The sequence below is a fragment of the Hemiscyllium ocellatum genome, chromosome 28 (assembly GCF_020745735.1).
Source record: "Hemiscyllium ocellatum isolate sHemOce1 chromosome 28, sHemOce1.pat.X.cur, whole genome shotgun sequence".
In the NCBI taxonomy this organism is placed as follows: Eukaryota; Metazoa; Chordata; class Chondrichthyes; order Orectolobiformes; family Hemiscylliidae; genus Hemiscyllium; species Hemiscyllium ocellatum.
The window spans coordinates 10412035-10439607 of record NC_083428.1 but is presented as its reverse complement, the minus strand read 5'-3'; the positions used below and the strand labels follow the sequence as shown (position 1 = coordinate 10439607).

At 43.5% G+C, this 27573-nt stretch overlaps 1 protein-coding gene across 1 annotated transcript in view; it reads right to left on the bottom strand.

The window, feature by feature from the left end:
• Positions 1-1800: 1800 nt before the first annotated feature.
• The window catches only part of LOC132828947 (protein FAM174C-like), a 26686-nt gene continuing 913 nt past the window's right edge, over positions 1801-27573 (bottom strand). Inside the window, exons 2-3 of the mRNA XM_060846169.1 lie at positions 10678-10800; positions 1801-3148 (exon numbers count right to left, since the gene is read on the bottom strand). Coding sequence (XP_060702152.1) covers positions 3145-3148; positions 10678-10800 — 127 coding nt within the window. The 3' untranslated portion in view covers positions 1801-3144. The remainder of the gene's footprint in view (positions 3149-10677; positions 10801-27573) is intronic.

The window sequence follows — 27573 nt, the reverse complement described above, 5'->3', positions numbered from 1 at the left end:
TCCAAAATGCACCATCTGGGACCAAGTGCAGCTATTATATAAACAAGGACCCAATTAAAGTGAAATCTGGCACATATAAGTGCAACCTGCTCTTAGACTGGCCTACTCTTGCCAGGATAAGGCTCCAACGGTGCGATGGTCTGTGAGAAAAAATTGCTCTCCTCACTGTTTGCCATGGCTTTTGAGAGAGTGCTGTCCAACTTGCTCCAAGAGACCAATCTCCATACAAATGTTGTAGGTGGCACATAAAGGCAGCTTAACCAACTGTGGAAGTCAATGACAGCCCTGTTCCTTCCAGCACAGTTTGCTGGTTTAACATCCTTACAGAATCTTGGCTCAGTGCTCTCCACCATTTCTTCCACTCAGAGTTCCAAGGTCAAATGAATGAAGTTCTATTAGTGCTCCTGCGAGGGATAGTTAACTGTTAAATCTAATACATTTCACCATGAGTGTTCCCCTGAGAACTGAGGAGAGGATTTTGGCACCTTCACATTGAGTGACTGGTTTTAAAATTAAAACAAGCTTAAAAACTAATGTATTCTCTGTCAGAAGTCAAACTTCTCAAAGTACAATCACAAGACTCTAATTGAAGTCACCTTCCCTTTCCAAAAGAAGGATCTAACAAAGATAACTAAAACGGGGGGAAAAAAAACAGTATTTAGGTTATACAGTCTCCTCATACTTTTCATAAGATCAAGTTAATTAGGGGAGGACAATAAATGATGGCCCAATGAGAGACACCACATTTCATGAATGAATTTTAAAAAACCCTCCATCTTCAGAACTAACACTTATTTACCTTGAAGAATTTCTTTTCCAAATCATTTTTACAAAATGATAACATTTTAAAATTTTTTTTTGCATCAAGCTGTGACCACCACTGCAGCTTCTTATACATAAGCTGCATTTAACAACTTGACCTGATGTAGCATTACTTGAACCAACCGCTACCCATTCCCACAGCACAGCTTTTTGTGAAACAGACTGAAAGGAAGATTCCTTTCCTCCATTTTAATTGAGGGGAAATGCCGTGAAGAACTCTCAATTTTTAAAAGCTGCAATATTTGATCTTAAAACATTTTAATTTTGCTTTTGCACCACAAAATAATTCAATCCAAACAATAAAAACTTAAGGAAAGATAGGCAACATGCAAGTTCGTTTTATTCATTGTGTAGACCATAAGCTGAAGTCTGCTGCTTGGTAAATGTGGAGATTCTTGCGTCTCTGGTGTTGCTTTTGAACTCTAGTTAACTTAACATCACGAGCTTCCCTTTGTCATTAACAGGAGTAACAGTCTAGTGAGCAAACATTGGAAGAGATGGCAAAAGGGAGGTGTATGTCTTGGCTCTCAATTTCTCAACCACCTTCAAACTCTGTAGGAGCACGCTTCCCCCTTCTCCCCAGTGTTCACAAGCACAGCGTGCACTCACATTACAAAGCAACAACCCCTGCAGTTTAACTGCACCTCAGTTTGGAATGGCATGTTGCACATCAGATCTGGTTCGGAAGGTAGGTCACTGAACCGGAAATACTGACTCTGCTTTCTCTCTCCAGATCCTGCTAGACTTGCTGAGTTTCTCCTGCAATTTTTGTTTTTCCCCTAAATAGCAGCTTGCTGCCCAATCACTATGAAGTTCCATGAAGTCCTTGGGAAGCGGAACAAGCAGTTTATGGAGGATCAGAGAGTTCAGACACTTGTTCTACTGCTGATAGAGCACCTCTAGGGTGACAATGCAAATTAATTAGTCAGAGCTCTTCAGAAGCCCCTTGCAATCTTTCTTTTAAAAAAAACCCACACATTTTCTTTCACAAAAAATTATTTTAATAAACAAGTAAACAAAAAGGATGGCATTGAATTGTAACTCTTTTGTTGTTGTTTAAAAGGCTTATAAAACACTTCACAGTCCTGACAAGCTCCCAACAATGTGCGAGAAGGGCATGTTGCACCTTAATTCATCTTAATTGAAGCTAAGAAATAGGCCCAAGTTATTAGTAGCATGACTGATGCCTACATGCAGCTGGGTGCCTCACAACTGCAGGCAGTAAATGTACATTCACACTTAAAAACTGCAGCATTCACACAACTGGCTGAAGCTAGTCAGCTGACCTTACTGACTTGCTACATTTGGCAGTAACCAAGGCACACTTTTTGTTTGGTCTAGGCCTCAGGAGTTGCCTTACTATTCACCAGTTTAACTCTGCACTTGTACTAGCTCAGACAGAGGTGCATTTTCCCGCTCTTTTTCCTAAGGAAACATCACGGCACATTGAAGCAGTTGGAAAGGTGAATGTTAAAGGTTAAGTAGCATTCAGTGTTAAACAACAATCAAAGACATACAGTTACTTGCTCCCACTTTAGTTTAAGTGGATGCTGTTACATGACAATTGCATTTGGAAATCAACATTCCAGTGAGAGGTTAGCAAAGACTTTTTAAAAGAAAAGTGCTTTTAGCTTGATATTCAGGCACAGGTAGAGCAGTGTAGTGTTTATATTGCTGGGTGGATGCTTACTGCACACTTGCTGAGAAGACTTATGGACCCCACTGTATTGTCTAAGCACAGCAGTCAGGGCCCAATAAGAATGGGGCCCTATGTGCCAAAAACAGGCAAAAGGTTTACCACTTCTATTCATCCCCACCCATTCCTATGGAGTACACATTGCTGGTCACCTATGGAAATTTTACACAGTCTTCACTGTGCCAATGCTGTATGTCAATAAGCTTATCCACCTAATGTGATTGAACAGCAGTTATCCCACCAAATTTAAATTAAACAATGCCAATGTAAACAGTCTGTTGGTTCTGCTCGCTCCAAGCCGAGCTCGGTGACAAAACGCTTAGTCCAGGCTAACTTTAACTCATTACCCGGAACGTCTTTCTGAACGATTCACAGGAAATGATACAGAAATCACAATAATGGTGAAGTAAAAGTTTCCCCAACAATGGAAGAGTTTTAGCAGGGTTTCTTCGGTTTCCGAACATTGAAAAGTTTGGTTATGCTGGAGTTACCTGTCCAGTTGCACGCAAGATACAAATATATTTAGTCAGTCATCGGTAAGTAATTAGCAAATGACAAGAAGATTGAAGCTTCTGAAAACTGCATGACAAATAAGTCACATTCACCGTATGTCCTCAGAATGCTTATTACCTGCAAATAAAAAAAATAAAAGACAGTTAGCAATGCCGTGAACTTAATTCGTAATCTTTTTTTCTCCAGTTAAATGATTATACTTTGCCTAATCAAACCAGGTTCTATTCAGACCGTAAGAAACAGGAACAAGAGAAAGCCATTCAGTCCTTCGAACTTGCATCACCATTTGACAGGATCATGGTTGATCCAACAGCCCCCCCCGAATACTTCCCGGCCCTTTCCCTGTGATTCTGGATTTCCCAACCGACGAAGAATCTATCTCAGACTTAAACATACACAAGGACTCTGCCTCTATATAGCTCTCTGCAGGAAAAAGCTTCAAAGACTCTCAATCCTCAGATTAAATTCCTCATCTCCACCTTAAATCAGTGCCTTTTCATTCTGAGACTACGCCCTCTAGTCCTAGAAGAAAGTGAGGACTGCAGATCAGAGTCGAACAATGTGGTGCTGGAAAAGCACAGCAGGTCAGTCAGCATCCGAGGTGCAGGAAAATCAACGTTTCAGGCAAAAGCCCTTCAACAGGAAAGGAATCTGCTCCTAGAGTCTCCCATGAGGGGATACATCCTTTCGATATTTACCCGGTCAAGCCCCTTAAGAGTCCTTTATGTTTTAATGAGATCACCTCTCATTCTTTTAATTCCACTGAGTAGAGTTCCAACCTGTTTAAACTTTGCAAAAGCTAAGTTTTTGGAGTAGACAAGCAGCACAAATTTGGACAGGCATTGCACTGATACTCATGTAGAGCACAGACTAGAATCATAGTTTCTCTTCTTCATTTTCTGGCCAAGCAAGACTATTCATGTTTGAATCATGCATATACAGCCCACATTTGGAGCACAACAGGTGGAAAGGAAGTTCAGTAAATCCCTTGGTTATCAACTGGAATTTCTCACACAGTAATAAAGTGTCACTGATTGTAGTTTTATAGCAGTCAGTGCTTAGTTGAACCAATGCAAGAAACAATTGCTTCAACTTTGTTCAAAACCGCTTGCTTATCTTAAACCCGGGGAACCACAGACACACACAGCATCAATGTGTAAGCAACACCAATATCGGCACTAAATATACTGTACATTATAGACTGAATTTCAAAAGAAAAATCATTTTCTTTCATTCCAAAAGATAACTTCTAAAATTCAAATGAGAATACATTAAAATGGGAAGTTCAGGATTTTGTGTAGAGGTACACCATAAATGCACATAGCATTGAAATTAGTTTGCATAAAATTGCTGGAGCACGGCAGAATGTAGCACTCAAAAGGAGACAAGTTAGGATTTAATATTGTAAAATACAGAAGACGAGGATGGAATCAGAGGCGTAACAAGGGGGAAAAGTTTAAGAGTGGTGATGTTCCCACAAACGGAACAAATTTATCTGAGCATTCAGTAAAAGATATTTTGAGCTGGCAATCTCAGTACGAAATGACCAATAACGGGACATGAATTAAAATTGAGTTTCGGCAATTTAGAAACATACTGGGAATGTGCAGTTCCTGTGAAGGAAACAGTTAATGCTTTGGAAGTACACCCATCACACTCTAACCAGGTGCTGGCTGACCAGTGTATTACTAGTTTTTGCTTTTTATTTTATTAAACAATTACAAAACATTTTACAAAACAGTTTACAAAAAAAGTTAACATTTACAACTGTATACAAGGGAGAGGAGCAGCAAAACCAGGCCCCAAACCTTACCGTTCAACCAGGTTCCAGGGAAATGAGGACAAACCTCAAATCCCAGTTTCTGCTTTTTATTCTATATTACTAATTCAAACTGATTACGACCTGCTTAATGTGATTTCAACACACTATTTCCATCACCTCAACACAGTAATGGCCTACCAAAACCCCACTCCTATACTGCACGGTAGAGGGGGGGTGACTCCAGCCTGCAGAGTCCACTTGCTGTCCTAACAACTCTGAAATTCCCTACGTGGAGAGACTGTCTTGCTTGCTGAGGTGAAACACGAAACATGTTGCAAAACAGGAGGAGGGAAACAAAGGTAAAGCATGGGTTTAACGGTAAGAGAAGGAAAAGAGTAATCAGTAATTAATGTAAAGCCACATTTGCGTTATGTTTGCTCTAGGCTCTCGGTCACTGTCACTGAGACACTGTCCCTCGATGGAAAACAGCCTTTAACCTTTGCTGAGCACTAAAAAAAAATCAATATCCAGGAGTATGATGCATGTGGGCCCTCACTGAGTTCCGTAGCAGCTGGCAGGAGACAGACCTGTCAGGTCCATTCACCTGAACAGACCTTTCCCAAGTGGGACATCCAACATGGTTTGGTCTCCCAGGGAACAGAGGGCATCGTATTTTGATAAAATGACAGTAGGAAACTGATGATTTCTGCGTGTTATATTCCCCAGCTTCACTGGGAATACTTGAGATACAAATACTTATTCCCTATACTCTCTTTAATGTCACTGTCCTTAAAATGTATCCACTGCATTAAGGGTTTTAAACTACATTTTCTTAAGATTCACATTCACCTCTGAACACATTCTATCATTTATTTTTCTCTCCTATTATCCAACAGCAAGCATCAATATCATCAGGGGAGTTCAGTTACTCGGCTATACAGCTCTCAAACAAGGACCTGTCAAGAGCAGACAGCAGCTCTCACTCCAGCTCCTCTCCTGCCTACACCCCCTCCATCACAGAGACAGGAGGTGAGCACTATTCAAATTACTCACCTTGAAGAAGCCCACATGCACAAACTCATTTACTGGGATTTGAATAAAAACAGAACGCTGCCTGATATCAGTCAGAGTGCCTCTGAAAGATATAAAATCCCCAACTGTAGATGAAGCAGCAACTGACAATTTTTGGGATAGGCCGCAGATTCTGAATATCTTATATCTTCAAACTTATGTACGTCACTGAGCAAAGTGTAACCAGGAAAGATGAAGGATTCAACCTCAAACCTGTGCTTAGTCAATCAAGGCACGGTGAGGGGAGAACAATTAGCCTCAGTGACCTCAAAATTTGAGCATGTGGAAGAAATGAAGCACAGAATTGTACCGCTGATGGGTATGCAGGGAGAAAAATTTGATGCAGCTATCTGACTGCCCCCTCCTCAAACATAATCAATCGACCTGCCCACATTTACAGCTCAGGTTCATCTAAAATGGACATTTAACAAGGGTTGAGGATGGAAAAGCTTGCATATTATAGTATATGCAAGGTATCTCAATGCATCTTTCAGCCAATTAAGTCATTTTCAAGCGCAGTTATTTCTAATCTAGAAAATTAGGCATCCTATTTACTAAATAGCACTAAAATAATGACCTAATAATCGGATGCAGGTTGAGTGTTAAATATCGGTCAAGGCATAATGCAGAACTCATCTCGGACTAGCACTAGGAATTCTTCAGTGTCCACCCGAGAGGGCAGGCTGACCTTAATGTCTCATCCGAAATAGAACATCCCCTGACAGATGCAGCACTGGTCTGAAATGGCAGCCTGGATGTCAGGTTTCAAAAAAGGTTGGGACCCTTGACCTTGTGACTAGGCTGCAGTCACACTATCACTGAACAAAGGCACCAAGAAGAATCCACTTGCAGCGAGCTCAAGAAATTTGCCATTCTATACAAGAGACTTCCAGTCTTGATTTCCTGATTAGAACTTTCTCAACGCAACTAGTGCCTGGCAATTTGCCTCGAGCAAGATACAAAGATTTACTGGAAGGTTCTTTAAAAGGAAACCCGACAACACTGACAAATGTTAAATTGAATTCCCATTCAGAGCAAAATGCAGAACTAGACACACGTGAATGAGAACCAACCTTGATTGGTATCAGTTTATCATGAAAGGCATTGAGGCAATGAAGGAAGTAAACTTTTCTAAAAGCTGAACATTCAACAACAATAGCTCAGAACAAGCAAATTCCAATTAAATCAGAAAAAGAGGCTCAAAGTGACCCCCAAAAGTTCAAAGAATCTTAAGTTACCATGGAAGTCATTTTTAAAAAGTATTCAAAATTTGCTACAGGGGGGAAAAAAACCTTCTGTTTAACATTCACACTCATTGAGTAAATAACCCTCTAATTTGTGGCAAGGAAGAGCTGCCCACAGTTGCTGAAGGCATTTCTGACTCTGAGCTGCTGTATTTTTGGTCTTTGGTTTAAATTAACTCTGGTGAGAAAACAGGGACAGGATTGTCCATGCTCAGTAATGACATTTTTAAAAAAATCAAAATAAAACGTAAGGAACTGAGCGTAGGATTTTGTTGCACAGTTAACAGAGACAAGTAAACTATAATATGCGAGAGGAAATGAGATAAAGGTTAACAAGTGGCTTTAGTGATAAGTGAAGCATTTAAATGAATGCAATACTCAGGCATACATTCATCCACTGATTTAAAAATTTTTTCTTACCTTCAGATTAGGCACTTTACAATCTTCTGGACTTCATATTGAGTTCAACACCTTCAAATTGTGAACCAATTCCCATTCCTGCCCTTTCTTTTAACTGCACTTGTTATATTCTCTGTCACCAAGCCCCCTCCCTCTTTCTTCCCCCTACCCTAGTGAGACTGTCTGTTCTTTAACACCTGGCAATTAGAAACACCATTGTTGTGCCATTTGCACATTCCAATCACTTAATCTTTTCTCCCACGGCACTCCACACCCCAGCCCACTCACACCCCCCAACTACAGCATAAATGCTGCCCTCTCCACACTTCACTTCAGCTCTGATGAAGGGTCATCTAGACTTGAAACGTTAGCTTGCTCTCTCTTCACGGATTTGGAAATGCCGGTGTTGGAATGGGGTGTACAAAGTTAAAAATCACAAAACACCAGGTTATAGTCCAACAGGTTTAATTGAAAGCACACTAGCTTTCGGAGCAACGCTCCTTCATCAGGTGATTGTCTGATCACCTGAAGGAGCAGCGCTCCGAAAGCCAGTGTTCTTCCAATTAAATCTGTTGCGACTATAACCTGGTGTTGTGAGATTTTTAACTCTCGTCACAGATGCTGCCTAACTCACTGTGATCGCCAGCATTTGTTGTTTTCCGTACATCTCCTTACCCCTCTCAGATTCCCATTCCTCCTACAGGCTTCAAACCCACTCTCCTGTGCTTTCTAATCACTGTGCCATCCCATAGCAGATGAAATCTGGATGACAGGACAGGCCAATTCTAAAAACGTCAAAGTCAGAGGTTGAGTAACTGCCCTCCTTTGACCACATAACACCTAATACACAATTCCCTTCAGGTCTACATTAAAGAATATTTTACAGTTGGGCCTATTGAGGAATTGGGAAAACAGACATTGTTCATGGGAAGCTGGAAACGAGGTAGGGATCGGAGTTTGGTTTGGAGGGGAGGAATGTGGTGGGTGTAATACAGAAGATCACAGCAAGAGAAAGGCAGGAATGCGAAGATCTACAAAAACTCACAGCGAAGCAGTGGAGAGTGTCTCGAAACATTTGTAGTGGATGGAAAGTCAGCAAGATTGAGAGGCAGTGTGGTTAATGCTCCTGCAAAGATTGAAAGAGAAAGTAGGAGAGCAATGTGTCAGCACACCGTGAATACAGCAGACCATTTTTACCCACATGCTAAGAATCAATACTATTTCCCTGTACTCAAGTAGTGCAAGTGTTAGTAAACAGCACACTCCCTTTTGGGTACTAAATAACATGATTGAGTGCAGTTGGCTCAGCTAAAGGAATGTCTCGTGTAATGTAAAGTTCCCTCTGCTGAAACCTCGCAAACGTCCTACTGGAATCTTCTGTGGCCTGCTCAAGCATAATCTGAAGCACAGAGTTACGCAGTGGGGCAATGTGCACTGGGAACTTGATTACGGCTGTCAAATTTATTTCATACAAAAGGTTCCTATAGCTTGAAGCAAGCCACATTCCATAATTCTGAGCTGAATTTAAACTTTGACACTTAGAACATGAGAAGTCATGCATTCCTTTGCAATGTTTGCATATTTAAAGCATGACTGTGCAGTGCAAGTAAATTTACCCCACGCATGCACACACCAGGAAGCTGGGTGGGTAGATGCTCTAAAATATCAACAATACGTGAACCAGGGAAACCCCATACCCGTCTCCCAGTCATACAATATCAAATACACCAGCAAAATATTACAGGCAGATTTATGTCCATAAGACAGAGGAAGAAATTAGCCATTCAGCCCATTGACTCTACTCCTTAGTAACAAACAGTGTCTAAATACATTTTTAAAATACAACTACTCAAAATGTGCCAATACTCAAAAACAACATTTTAAAAGGCAAGTCATATTGTAAAATTACAACTTTTGCACCCATTTAATTTGATCTTTCTTTGATATTATCACTTTAGAAAACTTTTTATAACGAGCTCCATTTCCTGACCTCGGTGCAAGCTGTTAACACATCTTGGCAAATGTGCTCTACTTGTTGACCATTTGCACTGTAAAGAAACACTTTATGGTCGTTTCTGAAACTATTCACTTCAAAACCCTGAACCTGTGCATGCTTATACGATTGTTGAATGGGAAAATCTGAGTTTTATTTTGGGTATAACTTCAATGCTGGGCTGGGGGGAGGTGGGGGTGTGTAGAGTACTGTAATGCCAACAGCGTGGGTTCAATTCCCATCACAGGCTGAGCTTAGCATAGAGCACACTCTTTCACAACCTCTCCCCTCACCTGAGATATGGTGAATCCCAGGTTAAATCACCACCAGTCATCTCTCTCTCTCATTAGAGGGCAGCCCTATGGTCTGGTAAGACTATGGTGACACAACGACACCTTTAAAGAGCACTTCTCAAAGACATCACAAATTAGCTTCAATATTCTCCTGTGCCCCTCCTGGTCTTAGGCATGGTGTCCTCTTTTTGCCATAACAAGCAGAAATGTACACAGAAATCCAAATGGACCAGACACCAGGGAGACTATGGCACAGTCATAACATCAGTGGACTGGAAATTTAGAGGCCCACCTTAATGCTTTGGGGGCTTGGATTCCAATACCACAACTGCAGCTAACTGAATTTAAATTCAATCAATCCGGAATTGAAAGCTTATAGCAAGCATGAAATTATCATGGACTTTTACAAGAACCAATCTGGTTCACTAATAAACTTTAGGAAAGGAAATCTGCCATCCCTGTCTGGTCTGGCCTATTTGTGAATCCAGACCCACAATGGTGAGGTTACTCATCATTGCTCTTTGAAATGGTTCTTGCAGCCACTCAGTTCAAGATAATTAGAAATGGGTAACACACACTGCTGGATAGCAACACCTACACCACATCACACGAACAAATAAAAAAACATTGCAACGCTGAAAAGAAAAGGGAACGAGTTTACTCAACTTATTAAAATGCATCAATGCCTTCCACTAGATTTTTCATATTTTTGTTTTTTATACTCAGCATTAGATGTTTTCAGAGCTGGGAATAATTTGAAGAAAGCATAACTGCCCAAGCACTTGAAGCGTTTACTTTGCAGGAGACAGCTAGATCATAAGAGAGAGACAAATATAAAATGGTTAGAACCGAACCCTGCAGTTAGTACACTCAGCAATCCTTACCTCCTCATGCCCTTTACTTCAAATAAAGTTGTGTCATCATCGTCAGTATCCATTGGAGCCATTTCCACATGGTCATCATATGAAGCAAGCAAGCCATACTTCTTTCTTTGTGTTTTCTTTAACCTAGGAGGTAGAATTTTGTTTTAAAAATTGTAAATAAAAGGACTTCTCCCTCTAGGAACCATTAGACAGGGCAGTAGGTGAAGGAATTCTTCATTTTACAATTGGTTCACTTCACAAACATGCAGAGAGAGGTCAGCTTCCTGCTGTAACAGCAATTTCATCTACAAAATTAAGATGTGTCTAGTAACCACTCATTCCCAACTCTTCCCCATCCCATTTCCTTTCCTTTGCCTTGACGTTGAAGACACATTCCCACACATTCCTTTTGTAAGCCTTTCTGTGACAGGACCTAAACATCTTGGAACTTCTTCTGTTTGATTTTTCTGATTTCTTGCAATCAGCTCGAAGTGGATCACTAGATCCTACTTTTGCCCCAAAGCAGCAGATTGTGGTTTTAGGTCCCATTCCACAGACTTGACCACAAAAAATGGATCATCACTTCAGTGCATTGCTGAGGGGGTGCTGCACTTTCAGAACTGTTGGATGAGATATTACACAAAGGACCTGTGAAACTATCATACAGCACTTAATTCCCAAAAAACAGCAATGCAACATTCCAATAATTTTCCTCTAAGAATCAGGATAATTAAAAACAGATCATCTGCTTGATATAATATTCACAGTTGTTTGTGGGAGCTTGCTCTGCATAAATTGGGTGTCAAGTTTTCCAATGAACAGGGATCAACTTTGATAGTATTTCACTGGGTGCTGAGTCACCATGGGACATCCTGATGTTATGAAAGATACTACATCAGTGCAAGTCTCTCTTTCTAAACTTAAGAATTCCATTGCCTAAACAAGACTCGATCTATCTTGTCTATTCTGTCTTACTTTTTCCAGCTGCAGTTGAACATTCTAATGGTCTTGGCTTCTCTCACATATTTCTAAATTTAAAAGACACAGAGCTGCAGGCAGTTGGAGATAAGAGGAACAGATGGCAGTGAAATGCATGACCGGTAACATTATGCAATCTCCCGCGCTCCGTCTCGCCCTGGTAGAGCAGAAACAGCAGCCTTGGCAATAGATCCTGTGTGGCGCATTACATTCCTTTGTTAAACACAATGCTAATGGTGCGGAGTGAAGGTTAAAACATGGATGTTAAACAGAATATTTAAGTGCTTTAATTGCCTCATTAGGGGCTTCAACGCTTTGGGTTACTTAAGCTAAATGGGATTCTAATTCACTTTTAAACGTTCTCACAACGCAAAATAACAAATTGAAGAGAAATTCATCATTATACAAGGTAAATTAAGGCAGCGCTACTCAATTACTAAAAATAATATGCAACACAAAGTTAATGAGGTAATAGCTCTTTTAAAGAGTCAGCACAGGTGTGATGGGCCAAATGAACTCCTTCTGTGGTGTAGCATGCCATGAGATTGCATTGCAAACAGCCTGAACCTGTCACAATGCAGCTTTTATAACACATACTATCTCCTCTTTTTATCTGTGGAGAAACCAATGAATCAAGGGATGGCAAGTAGTAGAAAGATTCTCAGGAGAATCGCACTTCAGAAGCCTCACATACATACCTCTGCAAATAAATCCAAGAGGGAATTCAGGAGAAACATTTCCATTTATTTGCTCATGGAATGTGGGCATCATGGCCAGGCCAATTAGTCTTTGTTCATTCCCAATTGCCCTTGAGAAGGTAGTGACCAGTTGCACTAGAAGTGGTCACGATCAGCTGCCTTCTTGAACAGGCGAGACCATGCCAGGTAGGGTATAGTCACTGATGTTAGGGAGAAAGTTCCAGGATTCTAAGCCAATGTCTCCCATTCAGTGACTAGAATGTGGAACTCACCACAAGGAATGCTGAGCTGAATAGTAAAGGTGCATTTAAGAGGAAACTAGATAAGCAGAGGAGGGGGAATGGTAAGAGAGTCTAAAACTGGAGGGCAAAGGTTTAATGTGAGGAGAGAGATATAAAAGGGTCCAGAGGGGCAACTTTTTCACACAGAGGGTGGTGAATGCCTGAACATGCTGCCAGAGGTAATGGTGGAGGCAAGTACAATACAGAGGGAGCCTCAGATATCCAAACAAGATGGGCAGGCACTATTTCGTTCAGATAATTGATTATTCGGTTAATTGATTCAATGCCTCTCTTCTGGGGCTCAGAGTTTTCTGAAGTTTCCTTTTTCCTGCTCTGCCTGCCTTGCTCACACACTTGTGTGTAAGGGACCTACCGCATTGCTGCAGCCACCTCCCATCTTCTCCCCGCCCCCCCAAATCAGTTCAATGGGATTGACACAGCGAGCACTTGCTGTGTCTGCTCCCCATTCAGGACCCTAGGCAGCAGTACACCAGCCCTCCTGTCTGCCCCCACCTTTGTCCCCAACCCTGTAACACAGACCAGTTAAACTAGTTTCTGTAAATTCTACATAGAGATTTGCTGCAAAAAAACAAACTGAGGCATTTCTATAGCAGCTTTCATGCCCCAAAATGCTCTATAATAGTGAGTACATTTCATTGGCTATAATATAAAAATGGGGCAGCCAATTTGCACATAAAAATCTCCCACTAAACAGCAATAGAATAATGACAAGATAACTTGATGTGAGTTGACTGATAGGTAAATGTTGGTCTGACACCACAACTACTCTCATACTTTTCTTCAACCAGCATCACAATATCTTCCACATTCGAAAAGGCAAATGGGACCTCGAATTAATGTCTCATTTAAAAGATAGCGCCTTTGACAGCACAGCACTCACTCAATACTGCACTGACAAACAGAAATCAAGTCTCAGAGTAAATTAAAATTGTGAATGGCATTTAAATAACTCGCAGTGACTGCTTTGTAGAAAATAGATTGTTCCTTTCTCCCCCCCCCCCCCCCCCCCGATATTCACAGCTTTTGTATTTGTACAATGGAACATGAATATGGAATTTAACTTAATGGAAGATAAGAAAACATTATTTCCTCTGAAAAATCAATAGTTTCTCCATTGGACAATAGGAGAAATGAATAGACATCCTTGCGCATTATGAGCAATAAAATGACCAAAGAAACAGGAAATAAAGACAGACTTTTACAATGTCCCTTACTTCAAAGTACTTCACATTCAGGAAATAATTTGAAGTGCAGTGACTTGAATCTAGCATACCATGGCACTTGGATACATTTGGGTAGCGTACTCTCACAGACAGTATTAGGATAAACAACCTGAACCCGCATTTGATGGCGCTGGCGGAACTCACAAGATAAATAGATTAATGCATCAATATGGACTTCACCAGTTTCCTCATTCCCCCTCTCCCCACCTTATCCCAGTTCCAACCTGCCAGCTCAGCACCATCCTCATGACCTGTCCTACCTGCCAATCTTCCTTCCCACCTATCCGCTGCACCCTCCTCTCTGACCTATCACCTTCACCCCCACCTCCATCCACCTATTGTACTCTGAGCTACCTTCTCCCAGCTCCACCCTCCTGCCGTTTATCTCTCCACCCTGGAGGCTCCCTGCCTCATTCCTGATGAAGGACTTTTGCCCGAAACGTCGATTTTCCTGCTCCTCGAATGCTGCCTGACCTGCTGTACTTTTCCAGCACCACTCTAATCTTGACTCTGATCTCCAGCATCTGCAGTCCTCATTTTCTCCCAATGGAATTTTTTGACATTCACATGCATCAACAGCGCAGCATTAACATTTTGACTGAAGAAATCACAGCATCTCTGACAATGCAGCACCCCCTCACTGACATCTGTGGTTTGGGGGCAAAGGTTCAATCCCCAACTTTCTGGTCGGAGACTGCCATCTCAAATTAAAAGCAAAAATCTTGTAAATATGCAGGATTCACATCAAAACCCATCAAAAAGGCATCAGCACAATCCTGCTTTTCTCTTTCACAGCCCACACTGGAAGCTTTCTCTGTTCAACTGCAATGACTAATTATTCCTTAATGGTTAAATGCATGCCATACCCTTATGGATTACAACTCTGAATATAATTAGCAGATTAAAGGAGAACTATATTCATCTAAATTACCACAAAATGCTACTCCGACTGCTGTCTCTGTTGCTCTTTCTTTGTTCTTGTGCTTTAGAAGTGTTGGTTAGAGGTAGCCTGGGAGCAGACATTTAGAGTGCAATCCTTTTAACGTGACATCAAGGACGGAGACTGCTCCCCCACCGCTCCATGCTCCCTTTCAGAATGTCATTGAAAAGAAAATAAGCTGGGCTGACTGTAGCAGTATGTTCCCCTGGACTGCAGCTTAGAAAGACTGCGTGTGTTTAAGTTTTACCTTTGAAAGTGCTCTGCCAATTTAGAAGCAGTAAGTTCATTTATAAACCACAGTGCAATCAGATTTAGGTAAGGTATTTCAAAGAAGGGCACAACAGCACCCCAACCCCTGAAATGGAAGGGAAGCTGCACTTCATTGAGTCATACAGTTCAGAAGAGGCCATTTGGCCCAATATGTCTGTACCACCAAAAATACATGACTACCCACAATAGTTCCACTTTCAGCACTCGGCCCATATCCTTGAAAGTTATGACACTTCAACTGCCCATCCAAGTATTTTGTAAAGGTTGATGTTTTCCGCCTCAACTACTTTCCCAGACAGGGCATTCCAGACCCCACCAGCCTCTGGGGGAAAACATCTTTCCTCAGGTCCCCTCTAATCATCCTGCCTTTCACCTTAAAGATTGCGCCACTTTGTTACTGAATCCTCGACTAAGAGGATCAGCTGCTTTCTACTCACCCTTATACACTTCTATTGTACACCCCTCTCAACCTTCTCTGCTCCTACTTAGCATTCGGAATTGTTGACAGCGAGATTATATTCTAACCTAGAGTAGCAGTCTATGGAATACAGAAACAGGAGGTCAGTGTCTCTATTCAATAAGATCACAGCTAATCAGTGACCTCATTCCATCACAACTTTGCCACACATTGCTTAATATCTTTGGTTAACATAAATCTAGCAAACTCAGATTTAAAATTAATGATTGATATAGCATCAATAGTCATTTCAGAATAAACTCCCAAACTTTTAACAAAGACTTTTCCAATTTCATAAAAGGCCCACAGCGTGAAAGCAGTCCATTCAGCCCATCGAGTCCACACCAACCCTCGAAGGGGCATCCCACCCAGACCAGCCCCCTATCCTATCCCTGTAACCCCCCATTTACCATAGCTAGTCCACATAGCCTGAACATCCCTAGACATTATGGACAAGTTGGCACAGCCAATCCACCTAACCTGTACATCTTTGGATTGTGGGAGGAAACCAGAGCACCCAAAGGAAACCCATGCAGACACGGGGAGAAGGTGCAAACTCCACACAGACAGACAGTCACCCGAGACTGGAATCAAACCCAGGTCACTAGTGCTGTGAGGCAACATTGCTAACCAATGAGCCATCGTACTGCCCTTTCACTCTCAAAATGCAGTGAAGTCAGATTTATTCGTAATCTCATCGCATCAGATCCACTGAAGAGAAAAGGGGGATCATGCCACAACTGAATATATTACATTTGAAAGTGATATCTTCCACTCCCAAATAAGAGTCATAAACTTAAATAAAGCTGATTACATGGCTATGAGGGGAGAGCTGGCTAAGGTTGAATGGATAAATCATTTTAAAGTTGGCAGATTGCGACTGGTGAAGTATCAAAAGGAATCAGCCTGAGGTCTCAGCAATTTGGAATCTATATTAATGAAGAGACTGACAATCGCTTGCCTAAGTTAGCTAACATTACAAAGCTAGGCAGGAAGGTAAATGGTGAGGAAGATACAAATGTATTTGAAGCTGCAGTCAACTCCTGTCCTCGTTCTTATGCTCTCAAGAAAGGTCTGGCTTGATTTTTCTTTGACTATCTCTGTAGTAAGACCATAAGACATAGGAGTGGAAGTAAGGCCATTCGGCCCATCGAGTCCACTCCACCATTCAATCATGGCTGATAGGCATTTCAACTCCACTTACCCGCATTCTCCCCGTAGCCCTTAATTCCTTGTAACATCAAGAATTTCTCAATCTCTGCCTTGAAAACATTTAGCACCCGGCCTCCACTACACTCTGCGGCAATGAATTCCACAGGCCCACCACTCTCTGGCTGAAGAAATGTCTCCACATTTCTGTTCTGAATTGACCCCCTCTAATTCTAAGGCTGTGTCCATGGGTCCTAGTCTCCTCACCTAACGGAAACAATTTCCTAGCGTCCACCCTTTCCAAGCCATGTATTATCTTGTAAGTTTCTATTAAATCTCCCCTTAATCTTCTAAACTCCAGTGAATACAATCCCAGGATCCTCAGCCGTTCCTCATATGTTAGACCAACCATTCCAGGGATCATCCGTGTGAATCTCCGCTGGACGCTCTCCAGTGCCAATATGTCCTTCCTGAGGTGTGGGGACCAAAACTGGACACAGTACTCCAAATGGGGCCTAATCAGAGGTTTATAAAGTCTCAGTAGCACAACGGTGCTTTTATATTCCAACCCTAGAGATAAATGACAACATTGCATTCGCTTTCTTAATCATGGACTCAACCTGCATGTTTACCTTTAGAGAATCCTCGACTAGCACTCCCAGATCCCTTTGTACTTTGGCTCTACGAATTTTCTCACCGTTTAGAAAGTAGTCTATGCTTTTATTCTTTTTGCCAAAGTGCAAGACCTCGCATTTGCTCACGTCGAATTCCATCAGCCATTTCCTGGACCACTCTCCCAAACTGTCTAGATCCTTCTGCAGCCTCCCCACTTCCTCAGTACTACCTGCCTGTCCACCTAACTTCATACCATTGGCAAACTTCGCTAGAATGCCCCCAGTCCCTTCATCCAGATCATTAATATACAATGTGAACAGCTGTGGCCCCAACACTGAACCCTGTGGGACAACGCTTGTCACCGGCTGCCATTCCGAAAAAGAACCTTTTATCCCAACTCTCTGCCTTCTGTCAGACAGCCAATCCTCAATCCATACCAGTAGCTCACCTCGAACACCATGGGCCCTCACCTTGCTCAGCAGCCTCCCGTGTGGCACCTTATCTAGACTTCCAAACGGCCTTTGATAGACCACATCCACTGGTTTTCCTGGTCTAACCTACTTGTCACCTCTTCAAAGAATTCCAACAGGTTTGTCAGACACGACCTCCCCTTACTAAATCCATGTTGACTTGTTCTAATCAGACTCTGCTTTTCCAAGAATTTAGAAACCTTATCGTTAATGATGGATTCTAGAATTTTACCAACAACCGAGGTTAGGCTAATTGGCCTATAATTTTCCATCTTTTGTCTCGATCCTTTCTTGAGCAAGGGGGTCACAACAGTGATCTTCCAATCATCCGGGACTTTCCCTGACTCGTGACTTTTGAAAGATCTCAATCAATGCCTCCGCTATTTCCTCAGCCACCTCGCTCAGAACTCTAGGATGCATCCCATCGGGGCCAGGAGATTTATCAATTTTAAGACCTTTTAGCTTTTCTAGCACTCTCTCTTTTGTAATGGCAACCATACTCAACTCAGCCCCCTGACTCCCTTTAATTGTTGGGATATTACTCTTGTCTTCCACTGTGAAGACTGACGCAAAGTACTTGTTAAGTACTCCTGCTATTTCCTTACCTCCCATCACTAGGCTTCCAGCATCAGTTTGAAGTGGCCCAATGTCTACTTTTGCCTGTCGTTTGTTTCTTATGTTTCTAATATTACTGGCTATCCGACCTTCATATTTGATCCTCTCCTTCCTTATTTCTCTGACCTAGTTATTTTCTTAATATCTTGAAAATGTTGATCAAATAACTCAACTTTCTAAATTTCAGGGACTACAACCCTACTTTGTTTATTCTCTGCACATGGAATCCAGGTTATCATTCAAATATATCTACAGAGCTCTCCCTTGCAAGCAATTTATTCCCCTGAAGATATGTTGCCCAAAGCTGTTCATTATACTCCAGAGGTTGCCCGTTGAGTATTTTATACGGATGAAGCATATAGGTGTATTCTAATCCTCTGGATGTACAGAACATATCATGCACCAGATATTTAACAGATCGATATCCCAGATGTTGAATTAGGCAGCCAAAGATTTTCAAAAATTCACAAGAGTTTTATTGACAATCTATAGTTTATCACAAACACCAGTTTCTATATTTCCCTGTCAAGAAGTCAATTCCCCAGTGAGGACGAATTCAGCACTTCCAATTTTAAAATCAACCTGCTCAGGTTGTGACACGCTAAGGCAGGTGGGACTCGAACTCGGCCTCCTGGCTCAAAGGTAAGACTATGACTGCACCACAAGAGCCATCAAGAACTCAAGAATACAAAATCCAATGAGTGTCTCTGGCTCTCAACTCCAATGGTCAGCTGGCACACCTCCAAAGAGATCTACACTTCTAACACTAGCAGTCTGCATACCTTCCCTCTTTGCTGGCTCAAGCAAATGGCAAAGTTACTGCTCAGTTTTGAAAAGAGTCAAAGGCATTCTCCTGGCATTTGATCCTTTTCTTTACCAAATCAGTCAGAAAGTCATTCAGCTTGTTGCTACTAACACCAAGTTGCTCCGTTATTGATTTCAACATGATTCATTGTTTGAAAAACCTATTCCTGGCATTTGAAGCGTGTTTAAAGATATCATCCAAAGTTTCATTAGCATATGTAAAACTAAGCCTAATTATCTTATTTGCACAGGGTAAAGACAGTCGTCCAGAGTGACACACTCAACAATTCTGTTCAAGGTGAAAAGCATGCACTTCCATTAATTAAAATGGAAAAATCACATAGTGGCAATCACACAACCACTGCTAGAATCAAAAATGATACAGCACAGAAGATATCCATTCAGCCCATACTGCCTGTGTCACATTTTGAAAGAACTATCTATTAGCCCCAATTTCCCTTCTTTCCCAACTGGAAATGTATACTTGCTTTCGTTCTTTCAGACAGTGTCTCCCTCAGCATGATAGCTGCTTGCATAATTTTGTTTTGCTCATCTCACATCTGATTTTAAGAAACAAAATAAAATTCCAATCATTCCATCACCAGAAACAGTTTTACTTTATTTAATCTAAGTCCCATTTTGAAAATAATGATTACGTTTCCTCTTAACATTCTCTGATCCAGGAAGAACAATCCCATCCCTCAAATGTCTCCAAGTAACTAAATCCTGTATCTCTGGTAGCATTTTATCAAATCTCCTGTGCCATTATTAAGCCCTGAAACTGATCTTGAAAAGTGTAATATCTGGAATCATATTCCCTACAGTGTGGAAGCAGGCCATTCAACCCATCGAGTCCATATTGACCCTTTGAAAAGCAACCCACACAGACCCTCCCCCCACACACTATAACTCTATTTCCCATCACTAGTCAACTCAGCCTATACAATACTGGACACTATGGGCAACTTAGCATGGCCAATCCACTTAAGCTGTATACCTTTGGAGTGTGGGAGCACCCAGAGGAAGCCCATGCAGACAGGGAGAATGTGCAAACTCCACATAGACAGTTGCCCGAAGGTGGAATCGAACCTAGGTCCTTGGTGCTGTGAGGCAGCAGTGCTCACCACTGTGCCACCATGCTGCCTCAATATAGAAATGGTCACAATAATTCAATTTTGTCTAAGTAATAAATTATAACTGTTTACATAGCTTCCCTGAGTTTATACTCTATGCTTCAATTATGAAGCTAAGAATCCCATGCTTTTCGAGCCATCTTACCTTGCCACCTTCAAAGACGTGTATACTTATAGCACCAAATCTCTGTACCTGCGTCCTTACCAAAATATTGCCATTTAATTTACATTTTCTAGAGATTCATTTTGTTACAATGAATTACATCACACTGCCCCAAATTAAGACACATCTACTATCCAGCTATACCCTGGTTGGTTATCATCTTTGTTGTTTAAAACATTTTTCACATTTTATGCCACCATAAAATTTGAAATGATATCTAAAATATCCAGGTTACTAACAAAAACCAAAAGAGGAGCGATACCAATATTGAGCCCAGGGGAACAATGTTTATATTCTTCCAGTCTGAAAAACAACCAGTCACCACTCCTCTCTGCCTCTTAGTCAGTTTCAAATCCATGCAGTCATCTCTTTAATAGCTTGGGCTTCCATTTTCTAAAAATGTTTATTTTGTGGTACTTTATCAAATGTCTTTTGACAGTTTTAAAGTCTTTTGAACTCTCACTTTTCTCATTGACCCTCTTCATTACTTCAAATAACTCAATTAAAATAGTTGAACACTGATTTTTCTTTAACAAATCTTCACTGCCTTTCATTTATAAACTCATTACTCCAAACGTCAAGTAGTTTCGTCCTTGTTACTGAGCCGAAACTGTTAACATCCAGAGTAGCAACGCCGAGGCACAAGTCTGTATTGTGTGTTGAGATTGTGCAATTGCCCAGGTAGCTTAAACTTTTAAAGGATTGATTTATACTGACCAAACACTGCAAAAGCCTCTGACTCTGAACCCACGGCTTATGTTTATTTAATTATGACGTAAAATGTGACCAGATAACCATGATTAGTGAGTAGGAATAATGCCATAAATCGCAAATGTTACATGCTGCAAATATTATCTATCAGGGGATGGATAAAGCTGGCAGCTAAAAGCCAGTTATACATACGTCAATGATGAGGTTAGAGTCATAGAGATGAGTCTACAGCACACTAAAAGGCCCTTTGGCCTATTAAGTCTGTGCCAGGCAAAAATAAACACCTAACTATTCTAATCAGATTTTTGAGCACTTAGTCCATTGCCGTGAATGCCTTGGCATCACAAGTACACATTTAAATACTTCTTAAATGTTACAAGAATTTCTGCCTCCACCACCATTTCAGGCAGTGAGTTCAAAATTCCCATCAGCCTCTGAATCAAAACATTTTTCTTCACATCCCCCTCTAAACCTTCTGCCCCCTTACCTTAAATCTACACCCCCCTGGTAACTGATTCCTCCATGCAAGGGAAAGCTCTCTTCCTGTCTATCTACATCTCCATAATTTCATACAACTGAATCACATTCCCCCTTCAGTTTCCCCGCTCCAAGGAAAACAACCCCAGTCTATCCCAAGACCATAAAATAAAGGAGCAGAATTAGGCTATTCGGCCCATTGAGTCTGCTCTGCCATTCAGTCATGGCTGATATGATTCTCAACCTCATTCTCCTTGTAACCTTTGATCCCCTGGCCAATCAAGACCAATCTATCTTGGTCTTAAATACACTTAATTTCTTGGCCTCTACAGCAGTGTATTCCACAGAAATGGCATCTGTGGCTGAAAAACAATTCCTAATTTCAATTCTAAAGGGTCATCCCTTCACTGTGAGGATCCTTATCTCTCTTACTAGTGGACCCATCTTTTCCACATTCACTCTAGCCAAGCCTCTCACTAGTCTGTAAGTATCAATCAGATCCTCCCATCCCTTCATCCTTCTGAACACTAACGGATACAGACCTAGAGTTCTCAACTGCTCCTCATACGACATGCCTTCATCCACAGATTCAACCTTATAAACCTTCTCTGGACACTCTTCAATAAATCGTTTCTCCGATGAGAGGATCCAAAACTGCTCATAATATTCCAAATGCAGTCTGACCAGAGCCTGATAAAGTTTCACCTCTGTTCTTGTATTCTAACCCTCTCAAAATGAATGCTAGCATTGCGCGTGTTTTCCTAACTGCCAAAATAACCTTCATGGTAACCTTAAAAGAATCCTGAACTAGAATCCCAAGTTCCTTTATACTACAGATTTTCAAAGCTTTTCCCCCCATTTAGAAAACTGGTAGGAAGAACAAAAAAGTGTAGACAAAATGCATAACTTCACACTTTCCCATATTGCGATATATCAAGTTCATTACCTACTTTCCCAGTTGTTGAAGTCTTTCTGCACCCTCTCCACTTACCTTTGTGTCATCTGCAAACTTAGAAACAATGCCTGCAGTTCCTTTATCCAAATTGCTAATGTATAACGTATATAGTTGTGGTCCCAACACTGACCCCTGTGGAACCCCACTGGTCACCAGCTGCTATCCTGAAAAAGACCCCTTTACTCCTGCTCTCTGCCTTCTGCCAGTCACACAATCCTTTATCCATGCCAGGACCTTGCTCCTAACATCAGTCTCCCGTGCAGAACCTTGTCAAAGGCCTTATGGAAATCGAACAGATTATAGTGGTTCTGTTCGCCGAGCTGGAAGTTTTTGTTGCAAACGTTTTGTCCCCTGGCTAGGAGACATCATCAGTGCTCTGGAGCCTCCTGCAAAGCGCTTCTTTGATGTTTCTTCCGGTATTTATAGTGGTCTGTCCTTGCCGCTTCCGGGTGTCAGTTTCAGCTGTCCGCTGTAGTGGTTGGTATATTGGGTCCAGGTCGATGTGTTTGTTGATGGAGTTTGTGGATGAATGCCATGCCTCTAGGAATTCCCTGGCTGTTCTCTGTCTGGCTTGCCCTATGATAGTAGTGTTTTCCCAGTCGAATTCATGTTGCTTGTTGTCTGAGTGTGTGGCTACTAGGGATAGCTGGTCGTGTCGTTTCGTGGCTAGTTGGTGTTCATGGATGTGGATTGTTAGCTGTCTTCCTGTTTGTCCTATATAGTGTTGTGTGCAGTCCTTGCATGGTATTTTGTAAACTACATTAGTTTTGCTCATGTTGGATTAGGAAGTGAGAGAAAAAGAAGAATGGTGGTGCTCAGTTCAGTTATGATGGTTACAATCTAATTTCACCTAGAATTAAACAACATAACATTTCCAGGCAAGCCCCACCTGTCTGGGCCAAATCTCTTATCCTAAGTGATACAGTTAGGGCACAGAAAACATGACACACTAATACTGAGGACACTGCCTATGCCTGAAAGGATTCCCCAACACCCACATTTGGCTGACTAGTCCATGTTGCTGAGTTTATCCCTCTCTCACATTTTTTTTGTATGGGACTGTAAGCTTGTGAAATCCTCAGACATTGTTCCCAATCACTAATACTGCTTATCTGGCCACATTTTCACCTCCATAGTCCAATGAGCACAAGTCCTAGCTACCAGATGACCTTGAAAAAAATATGCAAACAGTTTCCATTACACCATGTTGTAAAGGGTAACACTGAACAAAACTGACATTCATTACACATGAAGTTTAAGTCTGAATTTGTTGTGCTTGATTCAAGCTGAAAGATCATTTGCATGCAGAAAATAACTGGCAAATTGATGAGAAATTTTAAGCTGAACCATTTAGGCAAGGTCTGGAATGTAAATGTGTTTAAAGGTATCAGTTCAAAATGGCTTTCCATGTCAGTTATCCCATACAACAGGTCACCAGTTTTAAGTACAGAGCATAATCAGTAAAACATGCAAGTGAGATTATCTGTACTGAGATGGTAGGTTTCAATTAACACAAAAAAAACTTGTTAAAAATTATCTATAGGGAATACAGGAGTAAGATCAGGGTGCTTGTGGCACAGTAGTAGCGCCCTTTTCTCTGAGCCAAAAGGCCTGGGTCCAAGTCTCACCTGCTCTAGAAGTATGTCATAATATTTTTAACTAGCTTCTTCAGGTATGTTAAGAGTTTACTGCAAGGATTAGCCAGAGTTCACTTCTTGCAACACTTTTAAAACAATGCATGCACCCCAGAAAACAAAGGGAGATTTATGTTATATCTTTCATATTTGTCTTAAAAAAGATTTCCCTTCTTCCAGTGCTGCTTTAAGGAACAGATGTACAATACCACCCTAACTTTCAGAGTGACATTTGAACAACCAAATGCACACAAACGATTGCTAAATTTACTGGAGCAATTTGTGCCAAAGGGAATAGAGCTGTTGATATGCAGGATCTGGTTGAGGAAGAAAATTTACAATTGGAACAAAGTGAGACAGATTACAAACCCGTTTAAACACATGGTGTTATCTGTTTCTTAGGAGAAGTTCCAACAAAATGAGTCAAATTGCATGTCTTATTCCAAATGATAAGTCTACCATACATGCTGACAGTTTATTGCCGAATCAATTTTGGCATTTGGCCAATTTTTCCAAGATTGTGCATTTAAAACAGAATTCCAAAGAGTCACTGCTATTATAACTCCTTCCATCCACCCAGATCCATCCTGTCAATGTGGTCATGGCTTCACCCTTTGATCTCCTTAGTCACCAGGACTGTCTATTTTGCTCTGCTTTATCTATCAGTCAAATGTCCACCTCCCAATCTCACTTTTGTTCCTGCAAATCCCTCTCCCCTTGCTGTCATCCAAACATATATTCCACTGCAGTTTCACACCAAATCCCTGAACTGTGCATCCCATAGTCCAGCCCGTTCCTCCTCCAACTCTTTTAAACCATTCCAGTCCCAGCCTCACAATCCCTCCACTCCAGCTATTACACACCACGACTTGGATTGCCCAACCCTCCCCTTCTACATTCACCCCATCTCTCTCTTACCATTTCCACTCCAATTGTTATTCCCTCCCGATCTGCTTTTCCCACTAAGTCCCAGCCCATTCCCCGACACTTCCACCTGCCCCGCGCTTTCTGGTCACATTCCCACCTGCTTTCTTGACTTCTCCTCCACTCCACCCCCTTCCATCAACCATCTCCACTGCCCTCCATCATTACCTCTCGCTCTGCTCCACCAGCCCCAACCCTAACCTCCTCCCGCCCAACCCACTCCCTCCCTTTACCAGTTTCCCCTCCCACTACCCCAAGCTCTTCTTGTGTACATCACCCCATTCATCCCCCCCCCCCCCCCCCCCCCCCCGCCCCTCTATCTCTGCCACTGTAACATGCCTGTCCCCTGTCCTTTACCACTCTCCCTAAACCCCAACACACTATTCTTTGGCTCTCCTTTACCTTCCCTCTCTTCTCCCAAAATGAACCCTTTCACCTTCTCTACCTTCCTTTACACACGTTCCCTGCCCTCCCTACCCACACTCCCCTCCCTAAACCCCCACCACTAATTTTGCCCCGATCCCTTCCTCCCAAACAGCACTCTCCCTGAAGCCCTCTCCCTAATTCCCTCCCTGCCACTCCCCGACTTCTTTCCCCACTCTCCCTTCCCCCAATCTCCTTCACCACACCACCCCTTTCCATCCCCATTCCCTCTCCCACTCCCACCACCCATCCGCTTCCCCATTCCCCTCCCCTCCTCTCCACACCACTCCCTTCCCCTCCCCTATCAACTCTCCCTTCACCCTCTTCCCTATCACAAACACCCCAATCCCCTTCCCCTCCACACCCCCACTTGATTCCCTCTCCAACCCCTTACCAAGCCCTTCCCCACCCCACATCCCCTCTCCCTTCACCCCTTCCCCATCCCCTTCCCGATCACCATCACCATCCCATCCACTCCATCCCCTTACCAACCCCTTCCCCACACATCCCCTCTCCCTCCCTCCCCATCTCCTCTCCCTTCCCCCCCGCATTCCCTCCGCAATTTCCTCTCCCTTCCCCCCCCCAACACCCCTCCCTTCCCCCCCAACACCCCTCCCTTCCCCCCCAACACCCCTCCCTTCCCCCCCAACACCCCTCCCTTCCCCCCCAACCCCTCTCCCTTCCCCCCCAACACCTCTCCCTTCCCCCCCAACACCTCTCCCTTCCCCCCACTCCCCAGCACCGCTCCCTGCCCCCATTCCCCAACACCTCTCCCTCCCCCCCATGCCCCAGCACCTCTCCCTGCCCCCCTTCCCCAACACCTCCCCCTTCCCCCCCTTCCCCAACACCTCCCCCTTCCCCCACACCTCCCCCTTCCCCCCTCCCCAACACCTCCCCCTTCCCCCCCTTCCCCCCCTTCCCCAACACCTCTCCCTCCCCCCCATGCCCCAGCACCTCTCCCTGCCCCCCTTCCCCCAGCACCTCTCCCTGCCCCCCCTTCCCCAACACCTCCCCCTTCCCCCCTTCCCCAACACCTCCCCCTTCCCCCCCTTCCCCAACACCTCCCCCTTCCCCCCCCTTCCCCAACACCTCCCCCTTCCCCCCCCTTCCCCAACACCTCCCCCTTCCCCCACACCTCCCCCTTCCCCAACACCTCTCCCTTCCCCCCACTCCCCAGCACCTCTCCCTGCCCCCCCTTCCCCAACACCTCTCCCTGCCCCCCCTTCCCCAACACCTCCCCCTTCCCCCACACCTCCCCCTTCCCCCCTCCCCAACACCTCTCCCTTCCCCCCACTCCCCAGCACCTCTCCCTGCCCCCCTTCCCCAGCACCTCTCCCTGCCCCCCTTCCCCAACACCTCTCCCTGCCCCCCCTTCCCCAACACCTCTCCCTGCCCCCCCTTCCCCAACACCTCCCCCTTCCCCCACACCTCCCCCTTCCCCCCCTTCCCCAACACCTCTCCCTTCCCCCCACTCCCCAGCACCTCTCCCTGCCCCCCTTCCCCAGCACCTCTCCCTGCCCCCCTTCCCCAACACCTCTCCCTTCCCCACACTCCCCAGCACCTCTCCCTGCCCCCCCTTCCCCAACTCCCCCCCTTTCCCAACACCTCCCCCTTCCCCCCTCCCCAACACCTCTCCCCTCCCCAACACCTCTCCCCTCCCCAACATCTCTCCCTTCCCCCGTCCCCAACACCTCTCCCTGCCCCCCCCCTCCCCAACACCTCTCCCCTCCCCAACACCTCTCCCTGCCCCCCCCCTCCCCAACACCTCTCCCCTCCCCAACATCTCTCCCCTCCCCCCCGTCCCCAACTCCTCACCCCTTCCCCTCTCCCTTCCTCCCCCGTCTCCTCTCCCTTCCCCCCTCCCCCCTCCCCTCTCCCTTCCCCCCCCTCCCCTCTCCCTTCCCCCCGCTCCCCGTCCCCTCTCCCTTCCCCCCCCCTCCCCTCTCCCTTCCCCCCGCTCCCCGTCTCCTCTCCCA